The 26,987-nt window shown below is 42.7% G+C and overlaps 1 protein-coding gene across 10 annotated transcripts in view; it reads left to right on the top strand.

The window, feature by feature from the left end:
• Nucleotides 1-26,987, top strand: part of CSPP1 (centrosome and spindle pole associated protein 1) — a 165,022-nt gene that overhangs the window by 75,317 nt on the left and 62,718 nt on the right. For 8 of the 10 annotated variants that reach the window (XM_050940615.1, XM_050940614.1, XM_050940616.1 and 5 more), the window contains 7 exons: nucleotides 836-954; nucleotides 9,366-9,444; nucleotides 9,743-9,863; nucleotides 12,473-12,620; nucleotides 17,324-17,476; nucleotides 22,407-22,519; nucleotides 24,192-24,341. In XM_050940615.1, coding sequence (XP_050796572.1) covers nucleotides 836-954; nucleotides 9,366-9,444; nucleotides 9,743-9,863; nucleotides 12,473-12,620; nucleotides 17,324-17,476; nucleotides 22,407-22,519; nucleotides 24,192-24,341 — 883 coding nt within the window. The remainder of the gene's footprint in view (nucleotides 1-835; nucleotides 955-9,365; nucleotides 9,445-9,742; nucleotides 9,864-12,472; nucleotides 12,621-17,323; nucleotides 17,477-22,406; nucleotides 22,520-24,191; nucleotides 24,342-26,987) is intronic. The other 2 variants (XM_050940622.1, XM_050940624.1) reach the window with 1 other exon arrangement.

Consider the following 26,987-nt stretch of genomic DNA (forward strand, 5'->3'; position numbering starts at 1 on the left):
TCCCACACTTTCAATACAATCAGTACAAGTGCTCCTAGTAAAGATGTGCTCTGCCAACACAAGTGTGCACCCACACAATCAATTTAATAACTGTGGTGGCTGTAAGCTGATATAAGGTAAACCAACATAATTTTGTAGTATAGACATGGCCGTAATCTTTTCATGTTTGTTTTCTTTTAGACATGCCTATTGATTGAGAAATTTTGGGAGGCTAACACTTTCTTAGTGAATGTTTTCATGGAGTTATTCAGTCATGAACTGTAGATTTATTACGTCTATCTAGGCATTTTCATATTGTGGGGCATTTAAGTGAGATGAGTGTACGATATAAAAATCAAGGCAGTACAGTTTCACAATTGAGGCTCTATGTTTTAAATGTGAAAAGAATATATTTCTGTTTCCCTGTTAGAACACTAGACATAAAGGATATAAATCTCAAATTTAAGAAATGGGGACTCAAAGTCTTGTGTTTCATTTGGAGATTATGGAATAAACAGTCCTAATTAAGGACCAGATTGTGCGTGGATCTTAAATGGTTGAGCAATATGGGGAGGGTACAAAGAACCTTCCCACTACCCACACCTGGCCTGTGTAAGGGCCAAGTAGAATTGCAGCCCTTGTGCATGGAAATGTGTGTTGTGCAGGAGCTGCTTGATTAGTGCTCTTCAGGGGTGTGCTTACAAGGCACAATCAAGTTTTCAGTGAGAAGTTGTAACTGAATTAATTCTAGAACTCATCCATACAATGACTTCTCTGATTTTGTTTTTGTCCCGCTTTCTCATTTAGTAGCAGAATAAAATTATTAAAAATGCCTTGTTCCTTTCTTTTGATATAGGATTGCTCCTCTACCTCCACCTCAACCCCCAACTTTGACAGACAACTACAGAACTCCCTATGATGATGCATACTATTTCTTTGGGACTAGAAATCCTTTGGATCCTAATCTTGCATACTGTAAGTTGACTGCTTGGCAAACATCCAACCAATAAAACAAAACAGAAGCAAAAGATTATTTCCTGAATGGAAGAAGAAACAAAGGGAGAAATAGCAGTTGGAAGTTGAACAAATTGTTCTGGTAGCTAAATGAAACAGATAAAATGAAGGAAAATGTCCTATAACACAAATATAGTTACCAGTAGATTTAAAAATCAATTTGTATCAACTGTGGAGGATGACTTTGAAAAGTGCTGGAGGTATTTAGGAGCACAAGTCCATTGACTTTCACTGTAAATCTCTTCTCACTGTGAAACCTAACTGCTCATGATTTTGGAGTATTTTTTAGATAGTGATAAATACTGAGCTATTCCTTTATGGTAGAATTTTCTTTATGAAAATTTTTCTGCAGGAAATTCTGTTATGCTTGAGGCCACAGATTCTTTTAATTTTAAAAAATTGTAAGCACAGTTTCTTTACATTATATGGACATTACAGTGGGCCGATAGCTAAGTTTGAGACTAGCTTACTGTTTGGTAGCCATTTATCTAAGTGCTCTAAAATTCACATGCATAATTGGATTGTCTTGAGAACAGTTGTGCCTCACTGAGATGGGAGTGGGGTTAGTGGTCCGATTTGAAGTTGTGTGAGCAAGGGGCTCCCACTATACTGCCCTCTTAAAAAAAAAAAAAAAAAAAAAAAAAAAAAAGTTACAGTTATTATAACTGTTACACACATGGGGCTCAGACTCTGGCTCTGATCCTTCTCAATCTGCTGTCACCTGTTTGGGATTGATTTTAGCTATTGTAGAAAACTCCCCCGTCCCTTTGAAGAAGTTTGAGTGATGTTGATAAGCCAAAGAAAGTCATTGGTGCAAATGCAGCAGGATGAGGTTTGTTGCATACCAGAGGGTTTGCTGGCAACTTGAGGTCAGAGTAAGCGAGTGACTCAAGCTGACATTGTGTGCTCATGGAACTTCAGCAGTACCCATGTACTGTGAGTTCCAGTCCTGCATGGGGCAGCTTTCTGAAAATGTGTATTATGCACATTAATTGCTCTCTGACTACGCTCTGCAAGTGTTCTTCTGTCAGATGTTCCTGAGAGCAAAGCTTCTGGTTTAAGAGCCAGTATTTCAAAGTCTAAGTACTCAGATTTTATTTTAGAATGATTGCTAAGGATAATAGCTTTAATTTAGGCCATATCTACACTAGCACTTTTGTTGGTAAAACTTTTTTCAGTTGGGGTGTGAAAAAAATGCACCCCAACCAGACAGAAGCATGGACAGCGCTATATCAGCAGGAGAGCATCAGCCACCGACATAGTTACTGCCACGTGTTGGGAGTGGTCAAATTGTACTGATGGGAGAGCTCTCTCCTGTCGGCATAGGGTGGCTGCATGGGACAACTTATAGCAGTGCAGCTCTATTGGTACAGCTGTGCCACTATAAGGTCTCTAGTATAAACATGGCCTCAGCAGAGGGAAGATGGAAGAATCTAGTAAGCAGCAGCATTACAATAATGTAATCATGCTACATGCCTCCTCACTCATTTCTAATACCACTTCTTCTTTGAGTGCTTGTTCATGTCTATTCCAATCAGTTGTGTGCGTGCCATATGCATGACAGCTGGAAGATTTTTCCCCTAGCAATATCCGTAGGGTTGGCCTGGGTGTCCCCTTGAGTTGCTCAACATAGTGCCCTGTCAACCCAACCCCCGGTCAGTTCCTTCTTACCACCTGTGACAGCTAGCTGGAACTCTCCATTGCTCTTGCCTCAGCAAAAATATGCTTCACAGTATCGTGTGTGTTTATAGTTAGATTCAGTAGTTGTTTAGTTAATATAGATAGTTTTCTCTCAAGTATCCTTTGGGGTTCCCCAGCTCTGAGTTATACCTCAGTCCCCGGGCTTTAAGCTGTGCTTAGACTGTGGCAGGTTTATGCCGAGAAGTCACCCGCACACGTTGTGCTTGAAGTGTCACCTTAGGGACCATTGTAAAATCTGTAGAGTTTCACCCAAGGATCCTCAAGGAGGCAGCACTTCGGCCTCAGTTGGACCCCGGCATGATGGACTCTGCCCCGAGCGTTGCCTCCTTGATTTGCAGCACTCCGGCACCGTCGACATGTGAGCCGATGCTGAGGAAGGACTCCTCTAAGGACCTTTTGACACCTCTACACCTCCACGCACAGGTCCGAGGCATTGGTCAGGCACTGGTCTCACTCCCTGGTGCTTCATAAAAGAAAAAGAGCCAACAGAGAGCGCTCTGCGACCGGGTCTAAAGACCAGATGGCCAGCAAGCCTACATCAGGTGTCCAGTTGGTGGGGTCTGCATTGACTCCTGCCTCAGGAGAGGTCGAGTCGAGTCCAGACCTGCATCACTTGCCAGTCTGCCACCACGAGATGCTACAGCTTCCCTCAACGCCGAAAGTGTTCGAGGCAACATCGGACTTCCTGGTGCTGACAACCCTTCCTCCCTCCAAGGCAGAAGAGGTTGCTGGCACTGGTTCCTGGTCCAATCTACTCTGTGGACAAGCCGGCGATGAGGGTGGCGATGAGGGTATCATTCCCTGTGCGCCATTCCCCGGCACCGATGGTCCATGTGGGGGAGCTCCGGTCCCCAGGTTGGCATTGCTTGCCGGTGCCAAGTGACTCTGCACCTCGATGGTCTTCACAGTCAGAGAACTCGGAGTTGGAAGCAGAGTCATCGTCCTCCAGTAGGAGCAGAAGATCCCACTCCCATCATGACCGACAGCCCTACCCAGCACAGTGGCCACGATAATGGCAGTCTTCTCAGTGGCCCTTCTGGACACCTTGGGCCTATCGCCAGAGCCAGAGTTCTAAACTGGCATCGGTGGCTTTGGCATCTTTTGGGACACCACACATGCCCTCCACACCGCTACAGAGGACCAATCCAGCAGCTGCACTGAAGTTGATGATCTTGGCACTGACTGCTGCAGCATCCTCGGCACCAACCACAAAGAGGGCTCTGTCTGTGGCACTACTAGCAACACCGACCATGGCATCATCCGCAGCACCAGTGTTCCTTGCTCCTAGGGACCCCAAAGGGGCCAAGGGCAGGGAGCAGGCTCTGGTACCGGCTGCCATCTCATCCTCCTCATCTCTGGATGAGGCACTCACTGGCTCAGCAACCGCTCCGGCGTTAGAGGACAGCAGGGTCCGACAGCAGCTACTGAGACGGGTGGCCCAGAACCTGAACATTAAATCTGAGGAGGTGGTGGAGGAGGCCGACCCGATGGTCAACATTCTTTCCCCTCCAGGGCCATCCTGTATCATGCTGCTGCTGATTAAAACCATCAGTGATGCCACGAAGACCCTGTGGCAGATCCCATCTTCATTGCTGCCCACCGTCAAGAGGTACAAGCGGAGATATTTTGTCCCTTCAAAGGGCTACGAACACCTTTACACGCACCCCCAGACGGACTCCCTGGTAGTGGGAGGCTGCCACCCAGGGCTACCAGGGGCCCTTTCCCAAGAATCGAGAGGCCAAAAAACTGGACCACTTTGGGAGAAAAATTTATTCTACAGGGGGGTTTCAGCTCAGTATCACTAACCCTCAGACGGTGGTTAGTGGATACAATTATAATACTTATGGGACCCCGCAAAAATTTGCAGAACTCCTCCATATGGACTCTTGTGCAGAGTTTTCTGCGCTAGTAGAAGAGAGCATATTAATTTCCTGTGCATCCCTGCAGGTGGCCCTGGATGTAGCAGATGCGACATCTTGCACCATGGCTACCAAGGTGGCCATGAGGAGAGGTCCCTGGCTGCAGGTATCTGGTCTCCTGTATGAGGTGCAACAGATAATCCAGGACCTCCCCTTTGAGGGTCAGTCTTTGTTTTCCGAGAAGACTGACTCTCGTCTGCACAACCTCAAGGACTCTTGAGCCACCTTGAAGTCCCTTGACCTCCACACCCCTGCCACCCAATGGAGGCACTTTAGACCCCAGCCCTCTCTGAGGAATTATCAAGCTCAGAGTATGTGGGATGGGTCGCACAGGAGAAATAGGAACTCAAGGAAGACCTCATCCCTCCTCTGGCCAGGGTTCTGGCCAGTCTAAACTCTCCCCAGGCCCCAAACTGGCCTTTTGAAGGTACACCCAGAGGCAATGCACCAATGCAAAGACTGAATCCATCCCACCTTACCTTTTTGTCCCCTCTTCGTCCCTTTCTGCCATGCGTGGGCCTGTATTACATTGGACCACTGGGTGCTCTGCCCGGTAGAGAGGGGATATTCACTTCAATTCTCTGCCCTCCTGCTCTTCCACTCCCCTTCCCCATCCCTCTTCAGGGACCCTTCTCATGAGCAACAGGAGGTGCAATCGCTCCTTTCACTTTGGGCAGCGGAAGAGGTTCCTCAGGAGCAGAAGGGAAAGGGCTTCTATTCCCGATATTTTCTAATACCAAAAGCCAAAGACAGGTTCAGCCCCATCCTAGACCTGCAAGAGCTCAACAAGTTCATGAAGAAACTCAAGTTCTGCATGGTCTCCTTGGCCTCCACCATCCCTTCCTTGGATCCAGGGTACTGGTATGCCGCCCTCGACTTGAAGAACATGTACTTCCATATAGCAATTGCACCATCCCACAGAAAATACCTCAGATTTGTGATGCACAACAATCACTTCCAGTTCACAGTCTTTCCATTCAGCGGCACCTTGGGTATTTACCATGCATGGCAGTCATGGCTGCGTTTCTGCGCAGGCACGGGTTCAGGTGTTTTTGTACCTTGATGACTGGCTGATCATGGACTACTCCAGGGCTCAAGTAGAGGCGCAAGTTAGATTCATCATTACAATGTTTGACAAACTGGGCCTTCTCCTGAACACAGGGACGTCAACTCCGTCCCCTGCTCAGAGGATAGAGTTCATAGAGGCAATGCTGGGACTCCTCCCAGGCCAGGATGTACCTACTGGAATTGAGGTTCCAGGCCCTGGGCAACATCATTGAGAGTCTCAGGCAGTTCCCCACCACCAAAGCAAGGAATTGCCTCTAACTCCTGGGACACATGGCTGCTTGTACCTATGTGGTGCAACATGCCAGGCTCAGACTCCGGCCACGCCAATCAGTGGCTTGCTTCAGTGTATCGGCCAGTCAGGGCAGTTTGGACAGGCTTGTGACTTTGCCTCGCCTGGCCCTCCCTCGACTTCCTTCTGTGGTGGCTCAATCTACAGCTAGTGTGCACAGGGGTCCCCTTTGTCAGCCCCCACCCGACAATCTCGTTGGTTATGGACGCATCGGACTTGGGCTGAGGGATGCACCTCAGAGACCTCAGAACACAAGGCCTCTGGTCCCAGAGCTCGCTCTCCACATCATTATCAGAGAGCTGAGAGTACACCTGGTATGTCAGACTTTCTGAGCCCACTTAAGTGGGAAATGTGTATCAGTGATGACAGACAACACCATAGCGATATTCTATATCAACAAATGGGGGGTGGGGAAGGGTGTGCCAGGAAGCCCTCAGGCTGTAGGACTTTTGTGTTGAGCAGTCAATACACCTGCAAGCATCATACCTCCCTGGGGTACAGAACGAGTTGGTGGACTATCTCAGCAAATGGTTCCACGGCCACAATTGGTTCCTGCATTGCAAACTCCATTTTCCATCAGTGGGGCTTTCCCCAGGTAGACCTCTTTGCCACATGGCATAACAGGCAGTGTCAGCAGTTCTGCTCCTTCCTGAATCACAGCCATAGCAGACGTGTTCCTCCTTCCCTTGGGAGGCCATCTCTTATACATGTTCTTGCCTACCCTTCTCATTCACAAGGTGCTCCTCAAGATACAGAGGTATCGAGCGGTGGTAATATTGATAGCCCCAGGCTGGCCCCGCCAACACTGGTGTTTATTGCTCTTGGACATGTCTGTGGAAGCCCCAGTCACTTTGCCACTCTTCCCGGACTTGATGACTCACGATCACAGCCATCTCCAGCACCCAAACCTCGAGACATTACACCTCATGGCATGTAAGCTCTGTAGTTATACCCGGTGGAGCCTTCCTGCTCAGACCAGGTTAGACAAGTCCTCTTTGGCAGTAGGAAACCCTCCACCAGGGCTACTTCCCTTGCCAAGTGGAAGAGATTCTCAATCTGGTCGGCACAGCATTGTTCGTCCCCGACGCTCACCTCTATTTCACTTGTATTGGACAACCTTCTCCATGTCAAGCAGCAGGGACTGTCCATGTCATCAATAAGGGTTCACTTGGCCGCCATCTCTGCCTTCCATCCAGACGCAGAGGACTGGTCGGTCTTGGCCAATCCTATGGTCAGCCGTTTCCTCAAAGGTTTTGACAGGCTATATCGGCAAGTTCGACAGCCGGTCCTGGCCTGGGACCTCAACTTGGTCCTTTCCAGACTCATGGGACCACCGTTTGAACCACTAGCAACGTGCTTCCTGCTCTGCTCTCGTACATGGTGGCGTTTCTGGTAGCGATAACCTCAGCAGGACGGTATCTGAGCTCAAGACCCTAACATCAGAGCCTCTTTTTACATGGTGTTCTATAAGGACAAGGTTCAGCTCAGGCCCCAGCCGGCTCTCCTCCCAAAGGTTGTCTCCCATTTCCACATAAACCAGAACATCTTCCTCACCAGTGTTCTATCCTAAGCCGCACTCAAGTGGCAGGGAACAAGAGGCTTCACTTGTTGGATGTCCAGAGAGCGTTAGCCTTTTACATTGAGAGAACAAGGCTGTTCCGAAAGTCTGTGCAAGTTTTCATGGCTGTGGCAGACAGAATGAAAGGTCTTCTAGTATTTTCTCAACTAATTTCGTTGTGGATCACGTCCTGCATCTGAGAGTGTTACAAACTGGCAGAGGTGCCTGCCCCTCAGCTCACTGTGCACTCCACCAGGGCGCAGGCTTCTTCAGCAGCATTCCTGGTGCAGGTTTCCACCCGGGAAATATGCAGAGCAGTGACGTGGTCCTCCATATATACATACTTTCACTGTGCATTATGCGATTACCCAGCAGGCCAGAGACGATGCAGCTTTTGGTAGAGCGGTACTCCAGTCAGTGGACAACTCTGACCCCACTTCTGTAACTTAGGCTTGGGAGTCACCTGATTGGAATTGACATGAACAAGCACTCGAAGAAAAAATGGTTACTCATTGTCTCGTAACTATTGTTCTTCGAGATGTGTTTTTCATGTCCATTCCAATACTCGCCCTCCTGCCCTGCTGTTGGAGTAGCCGGCAAGAAGGAACTGAAGGGAGGGTCGGTTCGGCAGGGCACGATATTGAGTGCCATGGGGATGCAACTCCAGGGGGCACCCAGGCTAACCCTACGGATACTCCGAGGGGAAAAATCTTCTGGCTGTCCTGCACATGGCGCGCGCGCACCTGACTGGAATGGACATGAACAACACATCTTGAAGAAAAACAGTTACGAGAAGGTGAGTAATGTTTTTTTCTTCAAAAAACAATGAAAATTCACTTTCCATAAATTTTAGTGCAGTGCCTGGTACCCTTCTAGAATGCTGAATGCATATATGCTTAAATCTCTGAAAAACAGAAAACAAAGGGTTAAGATACACAGTAGCCCCACACCACAACCTTTACTATGCCCTTCTTTCAACCTCCTCCAGCAGACATCACAGTTCTCTATCCTTGCAGGTGATATGTACCGCTGAAGAAACACAGCACTGGAGGATAGTAGGAAAAACTGTCAGACCATGTCCTTGTTGTATTTAGGGCAGACTTAATGAACAGCAGTTGGCTACATCTGGCTTATACTTGACTACTTCTGCTTTGCACAAACCATCCTAGAGTTTCCAGATGTTAACACCCCTTGATCCTTGTCCTGAGGACTCCCTCTGGCACATTGCCTGCACTTATCTCTGCCCTGAAGTGCACTGTCATGTATGTTCCTAGGCTGCTACAAATCCCTCCCAACAGTAGACTATTATGCTTCTCTCCTTGTCCAGCTCTGTAACAGCACAGAAAAAAGGGGTCCATGGTCCCTTTCAGTGCACATGCACCTCTTGTATCACAGTATGGTCTCTGGCAAACTGCTGCAGGTAATCGTGGCACCAGTCAACACAGCTGTCTCCAACAGCATGAGGGGCAGTTGGAGTGCATGCAGAAAAATGAGGGAATTCAGTGTTGTGGTACAACACATAACATAAGATGGCACATTTACTTAATCCTCATGTATGCTTATTACAGGGCTGACCTGTCTGAAACATACTAACAGCACATCCCCAGTGACTTTTGTGAGCTCTAGGGAACACAGTTAAGATTACAGGTCAGGACAAGATGGTAACTCTGGATTTCATGGTTTTCAGAGGCTTAAGTATTAGGTTCATTTGACTTTAACCTCAACCTTAATCGTGCATTTAGTTTTTGGGCCGTCAATTATATTTTCATCTAGATACTGGAAATGTGTGTCCATGTCCATGCTAGATTGAAATGACTGTCTGTCTTTTACTGTTTAGATGGCACAGGAATGATGGGAATGCAGCCTGCACCTAATATTGAGGATTTTCCAGGGAAAGTACCAGCAGATCAGGCTGTGTAAGTATTAGCTATGTTCATTTAGTATTGTATGTATTGGTGTATTTGCTAACAGGGATACATCTTTGAAGTAAGAGTATTAAAATAAATTCTTCAAACTTCTGGTCCTGAGTTTCTGAAGTATAATTTAGTATATGAATTCATAAATGGATACTGAAAATAACAGAGATAGAGGCAGTGAAAAAAAGAAAAAAATTCTCCAGTTTCACACTTGTGTTTCAAGCAGGAATTACCTCTTTTTTGTTTTTTTTACATTAAGCTATATTAATTTTCTTTATATCTGTTTTTTTTAATTCCGAAGTAACATTGGACAGAGAAACACCGGTGATCGACCCAGAAGTCTAGGGATATTTCCTGATGAAAAACCAAAGCCCTTTAAAGAGTCAACTTTATCTTATCAAGAAGAATTGCAACAGCAGGTATTAAAAAGTTTTTCTTACAGTTAGGTATGCAAATTGAGATCTGAAAGTAAAACTGTGTTCATTCTTGTTCGTCCACTGTCACCAATAATAAACATTTTGCAGTTGGAGCTTAGCTTACAGTTCAGTTGATAATGTATTTTGTGGAATAGAATTTAGCCCACTCTCTCTTAGAAATATGGGTTCTATGGTGCTTGGTAAAACTTTGCTACTAAAATTGAACAGAGATGAGTCTGAATACAAGCAGGAACAGGTGGCTTTTGCCACTTCCATATAGAAATTTTCCTGACAATAACCATGCTTGAATACTTCATTGCAAACTTTCCGGTACGGTAGTAAAGAGGAGACGAAATATAAATGTGCCCAAAAATGTGGTGGTTATACGGTTGGAGTACTATTAAAAAGCCACATGTAACAGCAGTGTAGTCAAATCTGCCTTTATACCAACACTGCAGAAAAAAGATATGTTCTTTCTTACTTTCTTTCTTGACTAAGTCTAATGTGTATTCTAGATCAGTCAGACTTCACCAAAGCACAGCATCCCGTTTGGTCCAAAAGACACTTAATTACCACCAGTGACCTTTACCAACCCTTTTCTTCTTTTGCATTTTGAAAGTTTGCTTCTTCCACCATCTCTAGTTCATAACATACTTCTTACCGTCAAAAACTTGTGGTGAGGGATTGTAATATAAGTTCTTCTGATTGGAAAAAAATACAACAACATCTTCACTTTTAAACAGTGAAGAAATTAAAGAAGAAATGGGGGAGGAAGGAAAAATCTCACTTTTTGATGGCCTGTGTGAAGGGTATTGATGCAAACAAAGACAAGAACTGTTTAGCTCCTTTCATCCTCCCCAAAGCCTTTCACAGATTGCATACCAATTGCAGCACTGAAATGCAGCCATCTCTGAGGTGGAAGATTGTGGCCAAAAGGTACACAGGATTATTATTATTATTATTCAGTCACTGAGAGAACCTGGCACAATAAAGACAAATGAAAAAGATACTGTCACTATCTTTGAAGGGCTTGCTATCTAAGTAAGAATATGACTGTCAAGGGGAGGGAAAAGAGTATAACAGTTACAGCAATGAGAGCTCGTGGTAATTTGGGTTTGTTGCACATATCTTGGTAGTTAAAAAAATTATCATCAATAGTTATGGTTTTAAAGAACTAGAGTAGTATTAGTAGTTCCTTGATTGGAAGGGGGGGCACATGAAAGAAGGGAAGAAGGGGAGACATGAAATGAATGTGAATATATAAGCAAAACAAAGATCAAGGGAGAAAAGGAAGGAGGGTTGTAAAAGGATGGAGAGAGCGAGCGTGTGGAAGGCATAGAAGGGTAAAGAAGGGCAATGAAAAGGGATTGTGTAGCGTAACAGAGACAGAAAAGAGAGAAACTACAGAAGAGTCTACTTATGGTGTTGTCAGGAAGCTGAGACTATGAAAGCTCTTCTCCACATGCTTTGTTAAGAAAAATCTATGAAGAACACATTGACAGCATCCATTTAATGATAAATCTGGAATTTAATCAGTTTTTTAAGGGTTTGAAGTAGTTTCAGATACTGCACTTGTCCTTGGTTTTTTGGGCAATATTTATTGTTTCACAATCACATGATCATATAATTTAAAAATGCTTTCTCCCTCATTGCTGTATGAAAGACCCATGCTAAGAGACGAAACTGACCCTCTTATCTGATTAAAGGAGAAACAGCAAGACTGGTACTGTCAAATGAACAGACTAAAAATAGAGAGAATTTTTTTTTTTGAATCTTTCAACTGCAGCAGTATTAGGAATAACGTGTAAACATAGTAGGTAAACACATTTGGGCAGAAGTGTGGTTTTTAAGTTGATGTCTTTTTGATCTTTCAAAAATCTGTTACACACATTTTGCGGAGGTTAGTTTAATAAGTTCTATCCTGCTATCCGTGGAGGGAAAGAGAACTGAAGCAAAGGTGATATAGAAGTGAGGCATCAGCGAACATGTCACCCCATGACTGCACTATTTTACAAATGGCAGAGCTGTGTAACTTTTTTATTGGGTTTTTTATTTCTATCTGTCCACTAGTAAAACCAGATTGCTAAATTGTCATCAGTCCAACCATACAGAGTTCTGAGGGACCCAGAAAACTTTTCAAAACATCTAAAATAATGCTTAGGTTTCCAAAAAAATCTATGATAAGGTCTGATAAACTAGGTCTTTCCAGGGGTTAGAAGCAAGTGCTTGGGTCCTAGCGGAATATTGGCGATCTCTAATTTTCAGTGGCATGGTTTCCATTTCTATTCCTATAGGATCACAAAATTGTGATCCTTTAATCTGTGATTGGTACAAGACAGGAGTAATGGCTGTTCCTAGACTTGGATGTTTTGTAGTGTGTGTCCCTGTGTTATCTGTATGTGTGGGTGTACCGTATGGAAAAGGTGTTTAGTAAAACTGTATGCAGTATGTGATTTGGAGAAGTTGGCTGTGAAGTTTTTGTGACTAATTTGATGTGGATACCTAAGAATACAAAGGAAAACAATAGCTCTCAGCTTGCTCTGAGTTCTTCACTTCTAAATATATTTATTTTTATTAGAAGTTTGTGTAACTGATTGTTATCCTCTCTTTAGATAAGAGAAAGAGAAGAACGACGCAGACGAGAGAGAGAGGAAAAGAAACTACATGAAGCCAAGTTAGAAGCTGAAATGAGAAATTACAATCCTTGGGGAAAAGGAGGTGGTGGGGCTCCTCTCAGAGATACAAAAGGAAATCTGATAAGTATGTTTTAAAATGTGGATCTTCTCTTTAAGACATTTATTGTTTTCTTCTCTTTAAGTTATTAGCTTTATTCTGACAAACGTTCTTTATATCACATCATTGGTGTATATGGCACTTTGCAGGAAAGGAAGAACACTTGACCAGTGCCCTTAGACGTGTGCAATCCTAGGAATCAGATTCTGTTCGTATTATTTAAGGGAATGGTTTCATTGGCTTCAATGGAACTATTTTCCCAAGTAAGAAGAGTAGGACTTAAATTGTCCATCTGTTTGAGATTAACAAGAAATGACAGTAGACAAGGAGGGGGAGGTATTGCTTGTGTATTAATTATGCTGATTACTTAAGAATTCCCAGTTAACTCTGAGGTTTGCTAAGTTCTTGTCCCAAGATTAGACCTACTGTTCTTAAAATTAAAGTTTAGTTGGGAATTCTGATGTGCACTGTTGCAACACACACACTTTCTGAATTTACCATAATTTTATTAACAGAATTAGAAAAGTTACAGACACTCCAAGCCAGCAAGGTAGGTAGAGATACTACGGAACATGCGTCTGAGCATCTATATGCTCTCACTGTCCCTTGCAAAAGGACCAAAAGTGTAAATTATCCTCACCACCATCACTACCACCAGTGGTCATCATCCAGGCATCTCCCAAGAGTTGCATCTCCCAAGGCACGCAGGCTGGGATACGACTTTTATAATGTGTTATGCTGACACCACTATACCTAATGCATATTCCACAGAGGTTTCTCTCCTTTTCATGATTTGTATTTCCTCACCCTACTAACGTTGGGGTGCCCTTCTCGCACAGATTAGTAATCTGTTTACCTCAATTTTATTAGCATATAAATCAGTTAGTTACCATGGCACTCTTGTGGTCAGACATCTGCTGATGTTCCTAATTTAAATTATCCCAAGCTGATATAAGCTAGCATCTTGTGATTACCTGGTGGCAGTTTAGTCATTATAGCGTTCTGTAATGACTAAATACAGCATTGTGATATCTTATGATATAGGGTTACTCCTCGTTAGCTGCTTATGCTAAGGCTTTTGGGCCTTATGCTTTATTTGCTAAACTATTGTCTTAGAGGCCTTATAAATTCATTATATTACTGCCTTAACTTATACCCATGCCTTACCTGGCAAATACCTATAACTATAGGCTACAGGGGCAAGAAAAGGCAACAGAAAACAAAGTGGAAAGGATTGCTAGATGAAAAGTTTTCCAATACATTAGACCCTGTAATACCTATTTTTGTGTGTTTGGTGTGACGTACTTTCATTTTAAATGTTTACATAGGAGCAGTACATTACAACAATATCACTTCTAAACATGGACCCTCTACTTGGGACAAATAGACTAAGACCAAATCTGAATGAGTCCGTAAAGGGAAGTGGAATATTATTTGAGCTTGCCCACTGTGACAGCCTTGTAAATTGTCATATAAAGACAGACAGATACTAATAATACTCAGCATTTATTTATTCTTTGTGTTTTGCGAAGTACTGAGTACGTAATCATCACAGTACCTTTGTAAGAAAGAGATGGAGATAGGCAAACAGGGAAACTGCAACACTGGGAAATAATTTATCCAAGGCTCCAAAACAAGTCAGTGGCAGGTCTAAATTTCAAGTTCCTGGGTCCCTATCCTGAGCTCCGTCCCCCAGATCAGGCTAGCTGAGAGTGGTTGGGAAAGACACAAGTTACATTGTTTACCATGAGCTCTTGAACAATAGTTTCTGTGTTTAAAAAAAAAAACAAAAAAAAAAACCATTAGAGAAAAAAAAAAAGTTTGTTTGACTTTCAGCAGGCCCAGTCAGATCTGTTCAACTTAAAATAAAATGCAGTAAGGTCAAATTCATTCCAGTACAGAAAGTCTCCTATACTATTTGCTATTTGAGCCAAATATCCTGTCTTCCTCCTACAAGACTGCAGAGCAGCTGTGGAACCCCTTTGCAGAGGTTGCTTTATCTCAATGGGTGAAGTAGCCTTTGTGGGCTCGTATATAGTCCTCTCTGTGAGGAGAGATTGGAAGATCTGCGTAGAAGAATACCAGCCGGGTTTTTACCCCTCTTATTGGCTCACCTGCACACCATTCCTTCCTGCCTTCAGTGCATTATTGTGCAGGAATCTCTTACCTAGCTAGCTCTGCAGCGATGGAGAAGAGGGGTGGATTTGTCTGTACAGACTTAAGTGATCCATAAGGCTTTATGTGGGCCTTCTGTGGGTAAATTTTGCTGTAACAAGCACTTTTTCTCAAAGAAGCCTAATTCCAACAATGTATTTTCATGTTTCTTCACTGCTTGATCATTTAACCAAGGGGATAATAACCTGAGTAGCACTGTTAGCATCATGTCTAGGTGTTCTTGTAATGTGTACAAACTCAAAAGTAGGGATTTTGTATTTTTTTTTCATGATGCACTGAATGCCACTCATGAGTCTTCAAAATAAGTGAATGTTTGATGATTACCCTCAGGAAGGGAAAGTCGGTTCTTCTAATATAAGTAAACCTCCTATTCACATTAATATACAAGTCAATTCCCTCTGTTATTTCAGGGGTTTGGGATATGTATGTAATATTGAGAAATGCCCAATGCAAAGCACAACATGGTAAAGGAAAAATTAATAGTTATGGCTCAGAGCATGTTATCATGCTCAATCTAAATTAGTACTTTTATAGTGCTCAGGATTTCAATTTGCAGTTCTTGTTTCTCTGTGCAGAAGGATATTGACCTAGCTGTCTGGTTTAGCTTGAATCATATTCTGTTTGACTCTACTTCTTCTTGCATTTGAAGTGAATGCCCAACAAAAAAAGATGAAAGAATTTCTGAAGTCTGTATGCATTTCATTATTATATCAAAACTTCAATATAACATTGAGTTAGAGTACTTGATGACATCAATATAAAATACTGCTGAATTCAGGACCAAAAGAGTTTGTTTGGAAATTAAGACTAGCCAACATTTTCAACACTGTGTGCCTAAAATATAGGTTTAGGAACCTAAGTTTTAGGTTCCCAGTTTCAAAATTTTTGGCCATATCCACAGCTTTGTGTGAAATGACATGGCATGCCATGTTATATGGAAATATGAGTTATTACTCCCATATATATGAATTACTTCCTATTGTGCATCATGATCCTTTTTCATCCTAGTGAAAATGTCTGTTGACTGGGTTTGTGTACTGTGTTTATAGTAATTTCTAAGTAGCTGCTTCTAAGAGAGGAATATAATTTAAAATTCTGGGAATATCCAGCCTTAAGTATCTAGACAGATTAAAAATGGTCAGTAACAACAAATGCAGCTGCCCTTAAAATTGGTTTTAGTTTAGCTATTACTCTTTTCCAGGTATATGATAGTATAACAATTGCTCATTTGTGGCATTCTCATAGCATGTAATAGGTTTCCATTTATCTTGGCAATTTCTCCTTTTTGCCTTATTTTGAAAACCTATTAATTTTTAAAAACATTATTGGAGAGAATCATGAATTCATAGGTTGGTAGGCTGCTTTGCAGGGTCCTTATATACCTACAGATTATATTAAATTTTTAATATCTCAAATTAATTTCAAATTTATTCCTTACAGAATTGCTAAAATATTGATCTTAATCTGGTTAGGTGCGGAACTAATCCGTTATATGGCAAAGGAAAACCTGAATTAAATCTTGCGCTGTTAGATAAAACTGGCAAATGTTATTAACTAGTTCTACTAGAACTTCGCTCTTTGAACTATAGCATGATAATCTCTCACTTTGAGATTTTCTGCTCTCATTTGCAGCAAGGGGACTCAAACTGATATTTGAATTAGTAGCTCTGTAGTGCTACTATACTAAGATTAGTAGAGCCTTTTGCTAGTAATTCTTCATATTGGCAAGATTTGAGCCAAAAATATTAAGAGTGGACAAGATTTATAAAAGTGATTAATGATTTTAGGTGCCTCAGTTTTTGTGTGACAACTTATGGGGCCAGTTTTCAGAGGGTAAAGGCATAGCACTTTCTGAAAATCAGGACTCTTTAAAGTGTGTCATATTGGGCACCCCATAATCGTCACTTATGAAAAATTATCAAGTGTCTTTGTAGTAATGAATATAGCGCCTGTAAATTATGTTGAAAAAGCTGTAAAAATAATCACTAGATGATAAGTTTCCGTCCTGGTTTAACTTTGAGGATACCACATATTGTGAATGTACGTTTACGTATCACAAAGCAGTAGCTGGATTATTAAAGAAGGTGAGAAGAACCAATTCACATGAAATGATGTACAACATTCAACATTCTTGAGAGAAATGAAATAAGCAGTATAGATACTCAATAATGTTAAATCAAAGTATTTTACAACCTTTTTAACAGAGGAGGATTTTGGAAACAAACACAGTCATGACATAGTGTGTCAACTCTGTCATGTTTCAAGCTTTTTACCCTTGCTTTTTGCGTTGTTTTCTGCTTTTTGCTGTGAAGGGTCATTGCTGACAAAAACTTTCTGTGTAAGAAGTCGTTGGTAATTCATTTCCTTGTTCGGTAAGTTTCAGGTGACCACTTTTCTCATTTGTAACTCACATCATTGTTTTTTTATTTACTCTTTTGTTCCCATAGTTGGTGTGTCCTGAAAGTAGACCTGGTGAAATATTTCTAGTATTTGAAAATACATATGCCTCTTGTGGGAATAAAATATTATAAATAGCTGTTTCCCCTCTCCTTTAGCTGACTTGAACATGATGCACAAGCAAAATGAAGATGCGTATCATAACCCAGAGGCAAGACACTATCAAGATAAAAGGTCTATTGTATCGGTTGACCAAAGTTTGGCCTCCCCAAGACCTGAGAACACAGAAGCATCTACAAATAAAATAGCAGGTTTTTAAGAATACTGTGTTATCAGTTATAAACATTAATAGGTTTTGATGGTCAAAATTCTTAAGTTCTTGTACCTCTATCTTCTTCTGTCACATCATAAAACTGTCAATCATGCCTGCTATGTGAGGCACACTCCCACCTCTTTCCCAATAGTCCTTTTGCCTTATTGTTGTTGGAAGGTGGCCCTTCCCCTCTGGGTCAGTGGGAGGCCACTCCGCCTCACTACGTCATGGAGCGTTGCTCAAGGTTGGGGAATCAGCTGAGTCACTCTTGGCTTGTAGGTCTGGTCGGCAGTCCAGGTAGAGCAATAGGCAGTCAGGGTCCCTAGCCCGCAATCAGGGCAGTGAAGGATCGGTGGCTCGGATCTATGCTCAGGGCTGAGCTGCAAGCCAATAGTTCAGAGGCCAGGCCCTTAGGGCGGGGCAACAAGTTCTCTGGGCTCAGGCAGGGTTAGGGTGCCCAAACACAGTCTTTGGGGGGCTCAGGCAGGGTTAGGGCCCCCAAACACAATCTGGGGGCCTCATGCAGGGTTGGATGCCAAAACACAATCTAGGGGGGCTCAGGTAACAAAACCTGTCCTGGAGGCTCTAATACTCTGTGAAGTTGGGGGTCCAAGAGCTCTGACACCAGCCCGAGCCTGGAATTCTACACAGCAATGAAACAGCCCTGCCGCCCAAACCCCGTTAACCTGAGTCGGCTGGCCTGGACCAGCTGGGGGTGTCTAGTTGCTGTGTAGACATACCCTTAAAGACACTGAGCAAATGAGATGTTTATTGTTGGCTCTTGGTATTCAGTTGCTTCTTGCTATGTGGGATTTCTCTGTAGTTGTTTTTTAGTCAAAGTGATGGGGGCTGAAGTTTTGATGTTTGAGGCAAGATAGAAACCTTTTTCATAGGTTATGGAGTAAAGAGAGACATTATGACAAAGAAAAGTTATTTAAAAGTAATTGTTTGTCATAGTCATATTGTTTGTCCCACCCCACCCCACCATTTGCTGCTCTCTTGTATTAATATTTGTTTGGTTTCTTTGAGAAATCACTAGACTAACAGAAAAGCCATGAAGCAGAGGCTTATGTTATGGGGATGATTTCCAGTTTTTTGACTTCCACTTTCTGGTAGATTAAAACATAACTATTCTGATTAAGGAATAAGGTCACAGAATGGGGAAAAGGAGATGATGAAAACACGAAGTTACAGGCCAATAATTTCACTGTCGATTTCAGTTAAATCTCTATCCTGTTAATTTTTAAAAGCATGCTATTAGGGTATTTATTTGAGGAAAAAAATAGATTGGGTGTTTAAAAAAAAATCTCCTATTGTGCAAATTCTTGAGAGAACTTTTTTTTCCTGGAACCAGTAACTTAAAAACATTTTAACTCAGCGAATTTTGTTTGCTGTGTATGAGATTTGAAAAACTGAGTATTTAATTTGTTTACTTTGGGATGGAAATTTGGCATTGTTTTTATGATTATGTTAAAGTGTTAAATAATAATGGCAGACTCTTAACTGTGACAACGCTGCCTGGTGGTACTTACAGTCAAGCAAGACAATAGAGCCCTAGAGTGAAATTCTGTGCAGAGAGCCTGAATAGTGCTAATGTACCATTTTTGTGGGACTTAAATGGTGTATACTGTATAGGCTTTAATCTGACTTTCCACACAGGCGAATTTCCCATTGAATGTCATAGAGAAACAGGTATGTTCAGTTAAATTGTGAAAAGTATTCTATTGCATATAGGTTCTCATATGGTGCTCACCACTGTTCTTTCGTCATCACTGTATTTATGATTCCACAGGAGGAAAACTAAATATGAATTTAACATTACAATGTTTTTGATTTAGAAATTAGACAAGCATAGGTTGTATACAGTAGTTTAAGGTTAGATTGTAACAGCAGCCTATGTATGCAGTCAAAAGGGAATAAATGAGACTTGACTGCACAGGAGCTACACAGATCTTGGATCTGGATGTAGGATGGAGTATGTGCAGAGAGAGCACACAGTTAAAGGGGTGGCTTTGTGCTTAATATTTCCCTCAAACCCTCTGAGCAGGTGGATGGGGAACAGATAGAGCATGACTCTTCCACATACTGTCAGTGTACCATTCAACTAAGCAGGCTGGATGTGAGTGGAGGAGAATGCAGTATCTGATGAAGGGCCAAGGCATCATATCCTACATAAAAATGGCCATACTGGGTCAGACCAATGGTCCATCTAGCCCAGTATCCTATCTTCTGACAGAAGTTAATGCCAAGTGCTTCAGAGGGAATGAACAGAACAGGTAATCATCAAGTGATCCATCCTCTGTCGCACATTTCCAGCTTCTGGCAAACACCATCCCTGCCCATCCTGGCTAATAGCCATTGATGAACCTATCCTCCATGAACATATCTACTTCTTTTTTGAACCCTATTATAGTCTTGGCCTTCACAACATGCTCTTGCAAAGAGTTCCGCAGGTTCACTGCACTGTGTGAAGAAATATTTCCTTTTGTTTATTTTAACCTGCTGCCTGTTAATTTCATTTGGTGACCCCTAGTTCTTGTGTTATGAAAAGAAGTAAATAACACTTCCTTATTTACTTTCTCCACTCCAGTCATGGATATTATTGAGTACTATCATATCTCCCCTTATTCATCTCTTTTCTAAGCTGAAAAGTCCCAGTCTTATTTATCTCTCCAGACCCTCTGATCATTTTTGTTGCTCTTCTCTGTACCTTTTCCAATTCTAATCTCTTTTTGAGGTGGAGTGGCTAGATCTGCATGCGGTGTTCAAGATGTGGGCATTCCATGGGTTTATATAGAGACAAGACAGAAAATATCATATAACCTATCCCTTTCTGAAGGATTGCCAACGTATTTGCTTTTTTGACTGCTGCTGCATATTGAGTGGATGTTTTCAGAGAACTATTCACAGTGATGCCAAGATGTCTTTCTTGAGTGGTAACAGTTAATTTAGATGCCATCATTTTATATGTATAGTTGGGATTATGTTTTCCGATGTGCATTACTTTGCATTTATCAACATTGAATTTCATTTGTCATTTTGTTGCTCAGTCGCCCAGTTTTGAGATCCCTTTGTAATCTTTGCACTCTGCTTTGGACTTAACTATCTTGAGTAGTTTTGTATCATTTGCAAATTTTGCCACCTCATTGTTACCTCTTTTTCCAGATCATTTATGAATATGTTGAACAGTACTGGTCCCAGTACAGACTCCTGGGGGACATCACTCTTTGTCTCCGTTCTGAAAACTGGCCATTTATTCCTACCCTTTGTTTCCTATCTTTTATTCAGTTACTGAACGATGAGAGGGCCTCCTCTCTTATCTCATGACATCTTACTTTGCTTAAGAAGCTATGGTGAGGGATCTTGTCAACGGCTTTCTGAAAATCTAACTACACTATCCACTGGATCACCCTTGTCCACATGCTTGTTGACCCCCTCAAAGAATTCTAATAGGTTGATGAGGCATGATTTCCCTTTATGAAAAACATGTTGACTCTTCTCCAACAAGTTATGTTCATATACGTGTCCAATAATTCTTCACTATAATTTCAACCGGTTTGCCCGGTACTGAAGTTAGGCTTACTGGCCGGTAATTGCCATTATCACCTCTGGAGCCTTTTTTAAAAATTGGTGTCACATTAGCTATCTTCCAGTCATCTGTACAGCAGCTGATTTAAATGATAGGTTACATACCACAGTTAGTGGCTCTGCAATTTCATATTTGAGTTCCTTCAGAACTCTTGGGTGACTACCATCTTGTCTTGGTGACGTATTACTGTTTTAATTTATCAGTTTTTTCCAAAACTCTCCTCTAATGACATCTCAATCTGGGACAGTTCCTCAGATTTGTCACCTAAAAAGTATGGCTCGGGTTTGGGAATCTCCCTCACATCCTCAGCTGTGAAGTCAGATGCAAAGAATTCATGTAGTTTCTCCGCAATGGCCTTATCGTCCTTGAGTGCTCCTTTAGCTTCTCAATCATCCAGTGGCCCCACTGGTTGTTTAGTAGGTTTCCTGCTTATGATGTACTTTAAATTTTTTTTGCTGTTACTTTTTTGAGTTTTTGGCTAGCTGTTCTTCAAATTCTTTGTTGACCTTCCTAATCCTTCTTCTCTACCTGCTTTTGGAGAACAGGATATCCAGGGGAACTGCAACTCTGAGGGATATGTCTGAGTCAATCTTCCTTTCAAGTGCTGCTCCTGGAGCACCACAGGTCTGAGCTAACCCTTACTTGCGGCTGAGAGTCAACTGTCAGCGTAACCCTTAATGATAGCATTTTCAACAGACTAACCAGAGCGGCTGTGCTGAAAAGGCTGTTACAATTCATAGTACAGTATGCTCGTCACAGCAGAGGAATTTGTATCACTTGGTTCTAATCTATGCATTTGCTGTAGTGCCCATCATCCTGTTATCTGAACATTAGTCTAATGAAGATGTGTTTTTGTGTTGTTTTTTAAATTATGTTCTGGTTTTTAAAAATATAGTATGTTTTTAAGAACAGCTATTGAGTATTGATAAACCTGCTGAATGGTAATCACAGGCAATGAAGTGTTGAACTTAGAAACTTTTTTGTCTAATTTAAAAAAAAATAGAACTGTAAACCCTGGTGTGCATATAAAAGCAGCTATATAGATTTGGTTGTGGCAGACTGTGTTTTTCATCATAAACATCAGAATACTAACGTGACTTATATATTCATTTATTTGTTGCTTGATATCCTAAAATCCTTTACTTATTTGAATATTTTTGTACAAACTCAAATAGCTAACTCATATTAATTGAACAGTGAAACTCATATTAAATTTTGCACATAATTTGGATAATGTATATTGTAAACTACCATGGGAGATAAATGTTTTTGTTTCTTTCATCTGGTTTTCTGTCTCAAAACTAGTTTTGATTATATTTGGAAAACTATCTTCTTCTAGGTTTTACATTTGCACAGACCTCTCCCTATGTTCGAGGTAACATATTTAGTGAGCCACCATCTGAACAACAACTTTTGCGGCAAGAGGCATACAAGAATTTTCTTCGTTTGCAGGTGAATACATGTGTCAGTTTTACCCTGTTAAGTAAAAAAGCTCAGATGCTTAAATACAACTCATCAAGGATTTTATCCAATACATGCTCCCCAAGGCCCCAGTCCTGTACAGACTTATGCATGTGAGTAACTTCATGCAGATGAGTAGTCCCATTGAATTTCATGGGAGTACTCACATGCTTAAGTGTTTGTGGGTTGGTGCCTGAATCTGCGAAGTCCTATAAACCATCTGGAATCAGAAAATTAATGCCATTACTGATTGACCTAAATTCTATTGTGGTTTTAAATGTTTTTTGAGTCCTCAAAGTGTGCTAGGAGCCTCATAAAAACGTGAAGGCACAGGCCTTGCCCTGAAGAATGAACAGTCTAAATTCAATACGACACAAGTGAGCATCATAAGTAGACAAAGAGGAAGAACAAAAGCGGCAATAAGAACCTAGTTATTTTTAGTAATACATGTACGCAATAGTTCTGCTAACAATTTTTTTTGTTGTGTAACATGTTTTATAGTGTAACAAACCAGTTCCACTGTAGTTAAAAATAATGGAGGAGGAAAAATGGGGGAAAAAAGTATGTTGTATATTATTGTGTATGAAATTAATGTTGTTTGACCAATTTTAAAATTGTACCTCGGTTTGGCATGGCTCTCTGTGGGAGAAGTGATTAAGTTTTTTTGTGTTTGGAAAAAAAAAAAAGCTTTCAGTATTCTATATACATCAAAAAGGTTTAAAGACTATTCAAACAGCTAGTCTAAACAAATCAAAAGTTAATTGAGCCATAGGGCAGGCGGGTCCTGGAATTCCCTTGCAGTTGCCTTGTATGCTCCTTAATGCTACAAATGCAGGGTTCAAGCATCTACAGAGTGCTACACATGTAAACAAAAAGAACGAAGAGTACTTGTGGCGCCTTAGAGACTAACAAATTAGTTTGGGCATAAGCTTTGGTGGGCTAAAACCCATTTCATCAGATGCATGCAGTGGAAAATAGAGTGTCCAGGGAGGTTGAAGTGTTCTCTGCCTGGTTTTTGAATGTTATAATTCTTGATGTCTGATTTGTGTCCATTTATTCTTTTGCGTAGGATTAAAAAAAACAGTCAGAGAACACTCAATTACAGACATAAAAGTCACAATTCTTCAACAAAAAAACTTCAAAAACAGACTCCAATGAGAAACTGCAGAACTGGAATTAATTTGCAAACTTCACACCATTAAATTAGGCTTGAATAAAGATTGGGAGTGGATGGGTCAGTACACAAACTAAAAACTATTTCCCCATGCTAATTTCCCCCTTCTGTTACTCACATCTTCTTGTCAACTGTTTGAAATGGGCCATCCTGATTATCACTACAAAAGTTTTTTTTTTTCTCTTGCTGATAATACACCACTTGAATTGTTTAGTCTTGTTAGAGTTGGTTTGGCAACCTCCATTTTTTCATGGTCTCTCTGTCTGTCTGTCTATCTTCCTTCCTACTGTATTTCCACTGGATGCATCTGATGAAGTGGGTTTTAGCTTATGAAAGCTTATGTCCAAATACATTTGTTAGTCTCTAAGGTACCAGAAGTGCTCCTCATTCTTTTGGCTGATACAGACTAGCACGGCTACCACTCTGAAACCTGTCACACATGTAAACATTGTTCATTGGACACTAATGAATGTTAGTTTTGCTCTCTAGATTGAGGAAAAGAGACTCAGGGAAGAGGCAGAGCGTGAAAAACTCAGAATTGAAGAAGAAAAAGAAGAAAAGCGACTAGCTGAACAGAGGACCAGAATTCAAAAAGAATATGAAGAGGAACAGGAAAAGAAAAGAAGGAAAGAGGAGGAGGTATGCTATCTAATTTTAAGTTTTTTTTATTTTTTTTCCTTACCCCTAACTAGCACATTGAAGCATTTGCCTTTTGCAAATTCTAAGGAAGCTCATGAAATACTCTGTCAGAAAAAGGCTTGTGGAAGCTCACTGGAAAACTAGACTGTAGGTGGGGCCCACAAGTATTCAGCAAAATCCTTCCACTTCCCTTAATCTTAAAAGAACTCCCATCAATTTGAAATCTAGTCAGATTTAAAAAATAAAAAGTTGAAATATAGTCAAGTATTACGCCTATCTGCGGGCCTAATGTTGGTTTTTATGGCCTTACAGTTGTGTGTTCTTATTTTAAGTGCATATTTTTTCTTTCACCTGTTGCTGTGTTAGCACAGAGGAGATTGATCATACAAAGGGAATGTATAGACTAGTGGCAAATTCACCAAGTAAAGAAACTGAAACATAGGGAGGTATTTTTTCTCTAATCTTTTAGTTGTAGAAGACTTCGGAAATACTTGTAAATGTAGTAAGGGGAAATATTGCAGATTAAGCTTGACTTTTTTTTTTTAAAAAGTTTGCAATGTTCATTTGGCCAAGGCTGGAATACCTATTTTTGAAAAAAAGTGCTAATTTCTTCATGTTTGCCCTGATCCAAGTGGTAATGAAAATTGTTATTCTTCTTCGAGTGCTTGCTCATATCCATTCTAGTTAGGTGTGCACGTGCCGCATGCACGTTTGTAGGAAGATTTTTACCCTAGCAACACTCGGTGGGTCTACTGGGCGCCCCCTGGAGTGGCGCCACCATGGCACCGGATATATACCCCTGCCGACCCAACCGCCCCTCCGTTCCTTCTTATCACCCATGTCGGTCGTTGGAGTGGAGTGCGGTTTCACTGACCTCCACCTCCCTAGCTACTCGTAGTTCTCTAGTTATTTTGTTGGGTATATAGTTCAAAGTTATATAGTTATAGTTAATTTTTATTGTTCATAGTTAGTGTATAGTTAAGAGGGGTTCGGGGATTAACCCCTTCCCTGCACCCAGTGCCGGGGCCCGTGCCCGGTTCACCGGGTTTCAAACCGTGCTCGGCCTGTCATAAGCCGATGCCGACAGGAGATCCACACGACTCGTGCCTTGGGGAATCTCACCTGACAGATAAGTGTCACATTTGCAAGGCTTTTAAGCCAAGAACAAAAAAGGAGCGGGACTTTTGGCTAAAGCAGCTCCTGGGAGGCTCCGCCTTCGGCACCGAGCGCTGGTCAGTCGGCTGGCAGAAGCACCTCCTCGGCACCGGACCGCTCCGATACTGCCAAGGCCTCTTGGCACCGGCCGTCGCCGGCACCGAAGTCGACTCAGCAACACTCCCTCTCCCCGAGGTCAAGAAAGCCTAAGACTCCTGCTGCTTCAGTGCCACCTGCACGGCAGCCAGAGAGCTTGTCTAAGTCAGATCACCCGGCACTGACGACGTCAGCACCGTCAATTCCGGTCCCACGAAGGCCGTCGAGTCCAGTGCCTGACAGATCCCCGGCATGCGCCATGGTTGAGCTTACTGTTCCCTTCACTCCGGAGACATTCTCAACGGTGAGGGATCTGATTGCCTCTGCCTCTGGTTGACGCTGCCTCAACCCCCGGCACAGTCTATCGGCAAGCCTGCCTTGATAAGACCATCCTCTGTCGGCACAGCAGAGCGGCACCGTTCACGATCACCGTCCCGCCGATGCTCCAGGTCCCGTTGGTGCTCCCGCTCCCGACGCCGCTCGCAGTCCCAGTACCATTCTCCTCCTCGGTACCGGTCGCACTCGCGGCACCGGTCGGTATCCCGTTCGCTGGCCCTCTACTCTCGGCACCGTTCCAGCTCCTGGCACCGCTCCAGGCACCGTGACTCCTGTAGCCGCTCCAGAGGTTGAGCCTCGAGATCTCAGTTGACCTCCTGGCACTGCTCCGGTCGCAGGTCCCAATCTCGTTCCCGGTACCGGTATGCCTCCTGGTACCGGTCCACGGTGCCGAGTAGGGCAAGGTCCGCTAGAGACAGAGACTCTGCCTAGGGCTTTTCAGCACCTCCATGGCCATCCAGACATGCATCAGTGTCATCCCATGCGGACAGCTCTTATGCTCAGGCCTGCGATTCTGATGTGCCCACCAGAGTCTTCCAAGAGACCCAGGACCAAGGACCCCATCAGTGGTCTTTCTGGACACCTTGGGCGTACCACCAGGCCAAAGACATACCAGTAGTTCCATCCCACTCTGTCTCATCAGAGCACCGAGTGCCAGAGGCGACTGTTAGCCGTCCCCCTCCGACTGCTGCAGAGGAAGCCCCAATTCACCCACCGGACTCCCAGGTTCCTCTGGAGCAGGAGATCGCCCAAGAGCAACAGGCCACCCAAGACCCGCTTGTCGCTGGCATCTCCTCTTCCTCTTCTCCAGATGAGGCAGTGGCAGGAACATCCTCCTTGGGCCCTCCTCCAATCGACCTGAGAGCCCATCAGGACCTCCTAAGGAAGGTAGCACTCAATATGAACCTCCAGGTGGAGGAGGTCCCAGAGGTAGAGGACCCTGTAGTGGACATTCTATCGGCGGATGCCCCCGCTAGTGGCCCTACCGTTTATTCGGACCATCCAGGCCAATGCTGATACTATATGGCAGTCCCCAACCTCTATTCCTCCTGCGGCCAC

Source organism: Gopherus flavomarginatus, chromosome 2 (assembly GCF_025201925.1).
Source record: "Gopherus flavomarginatus isolate rGopFla2 chromosome 2, rGopFla2.mat.asm, whole genome shotgun sequence".
Taxonomy (NCBI): Eukaryota; Metazoa; Chordata; order Testudines; family Testudinidae; genus Gopherus; species Gopherus flavomarginatus.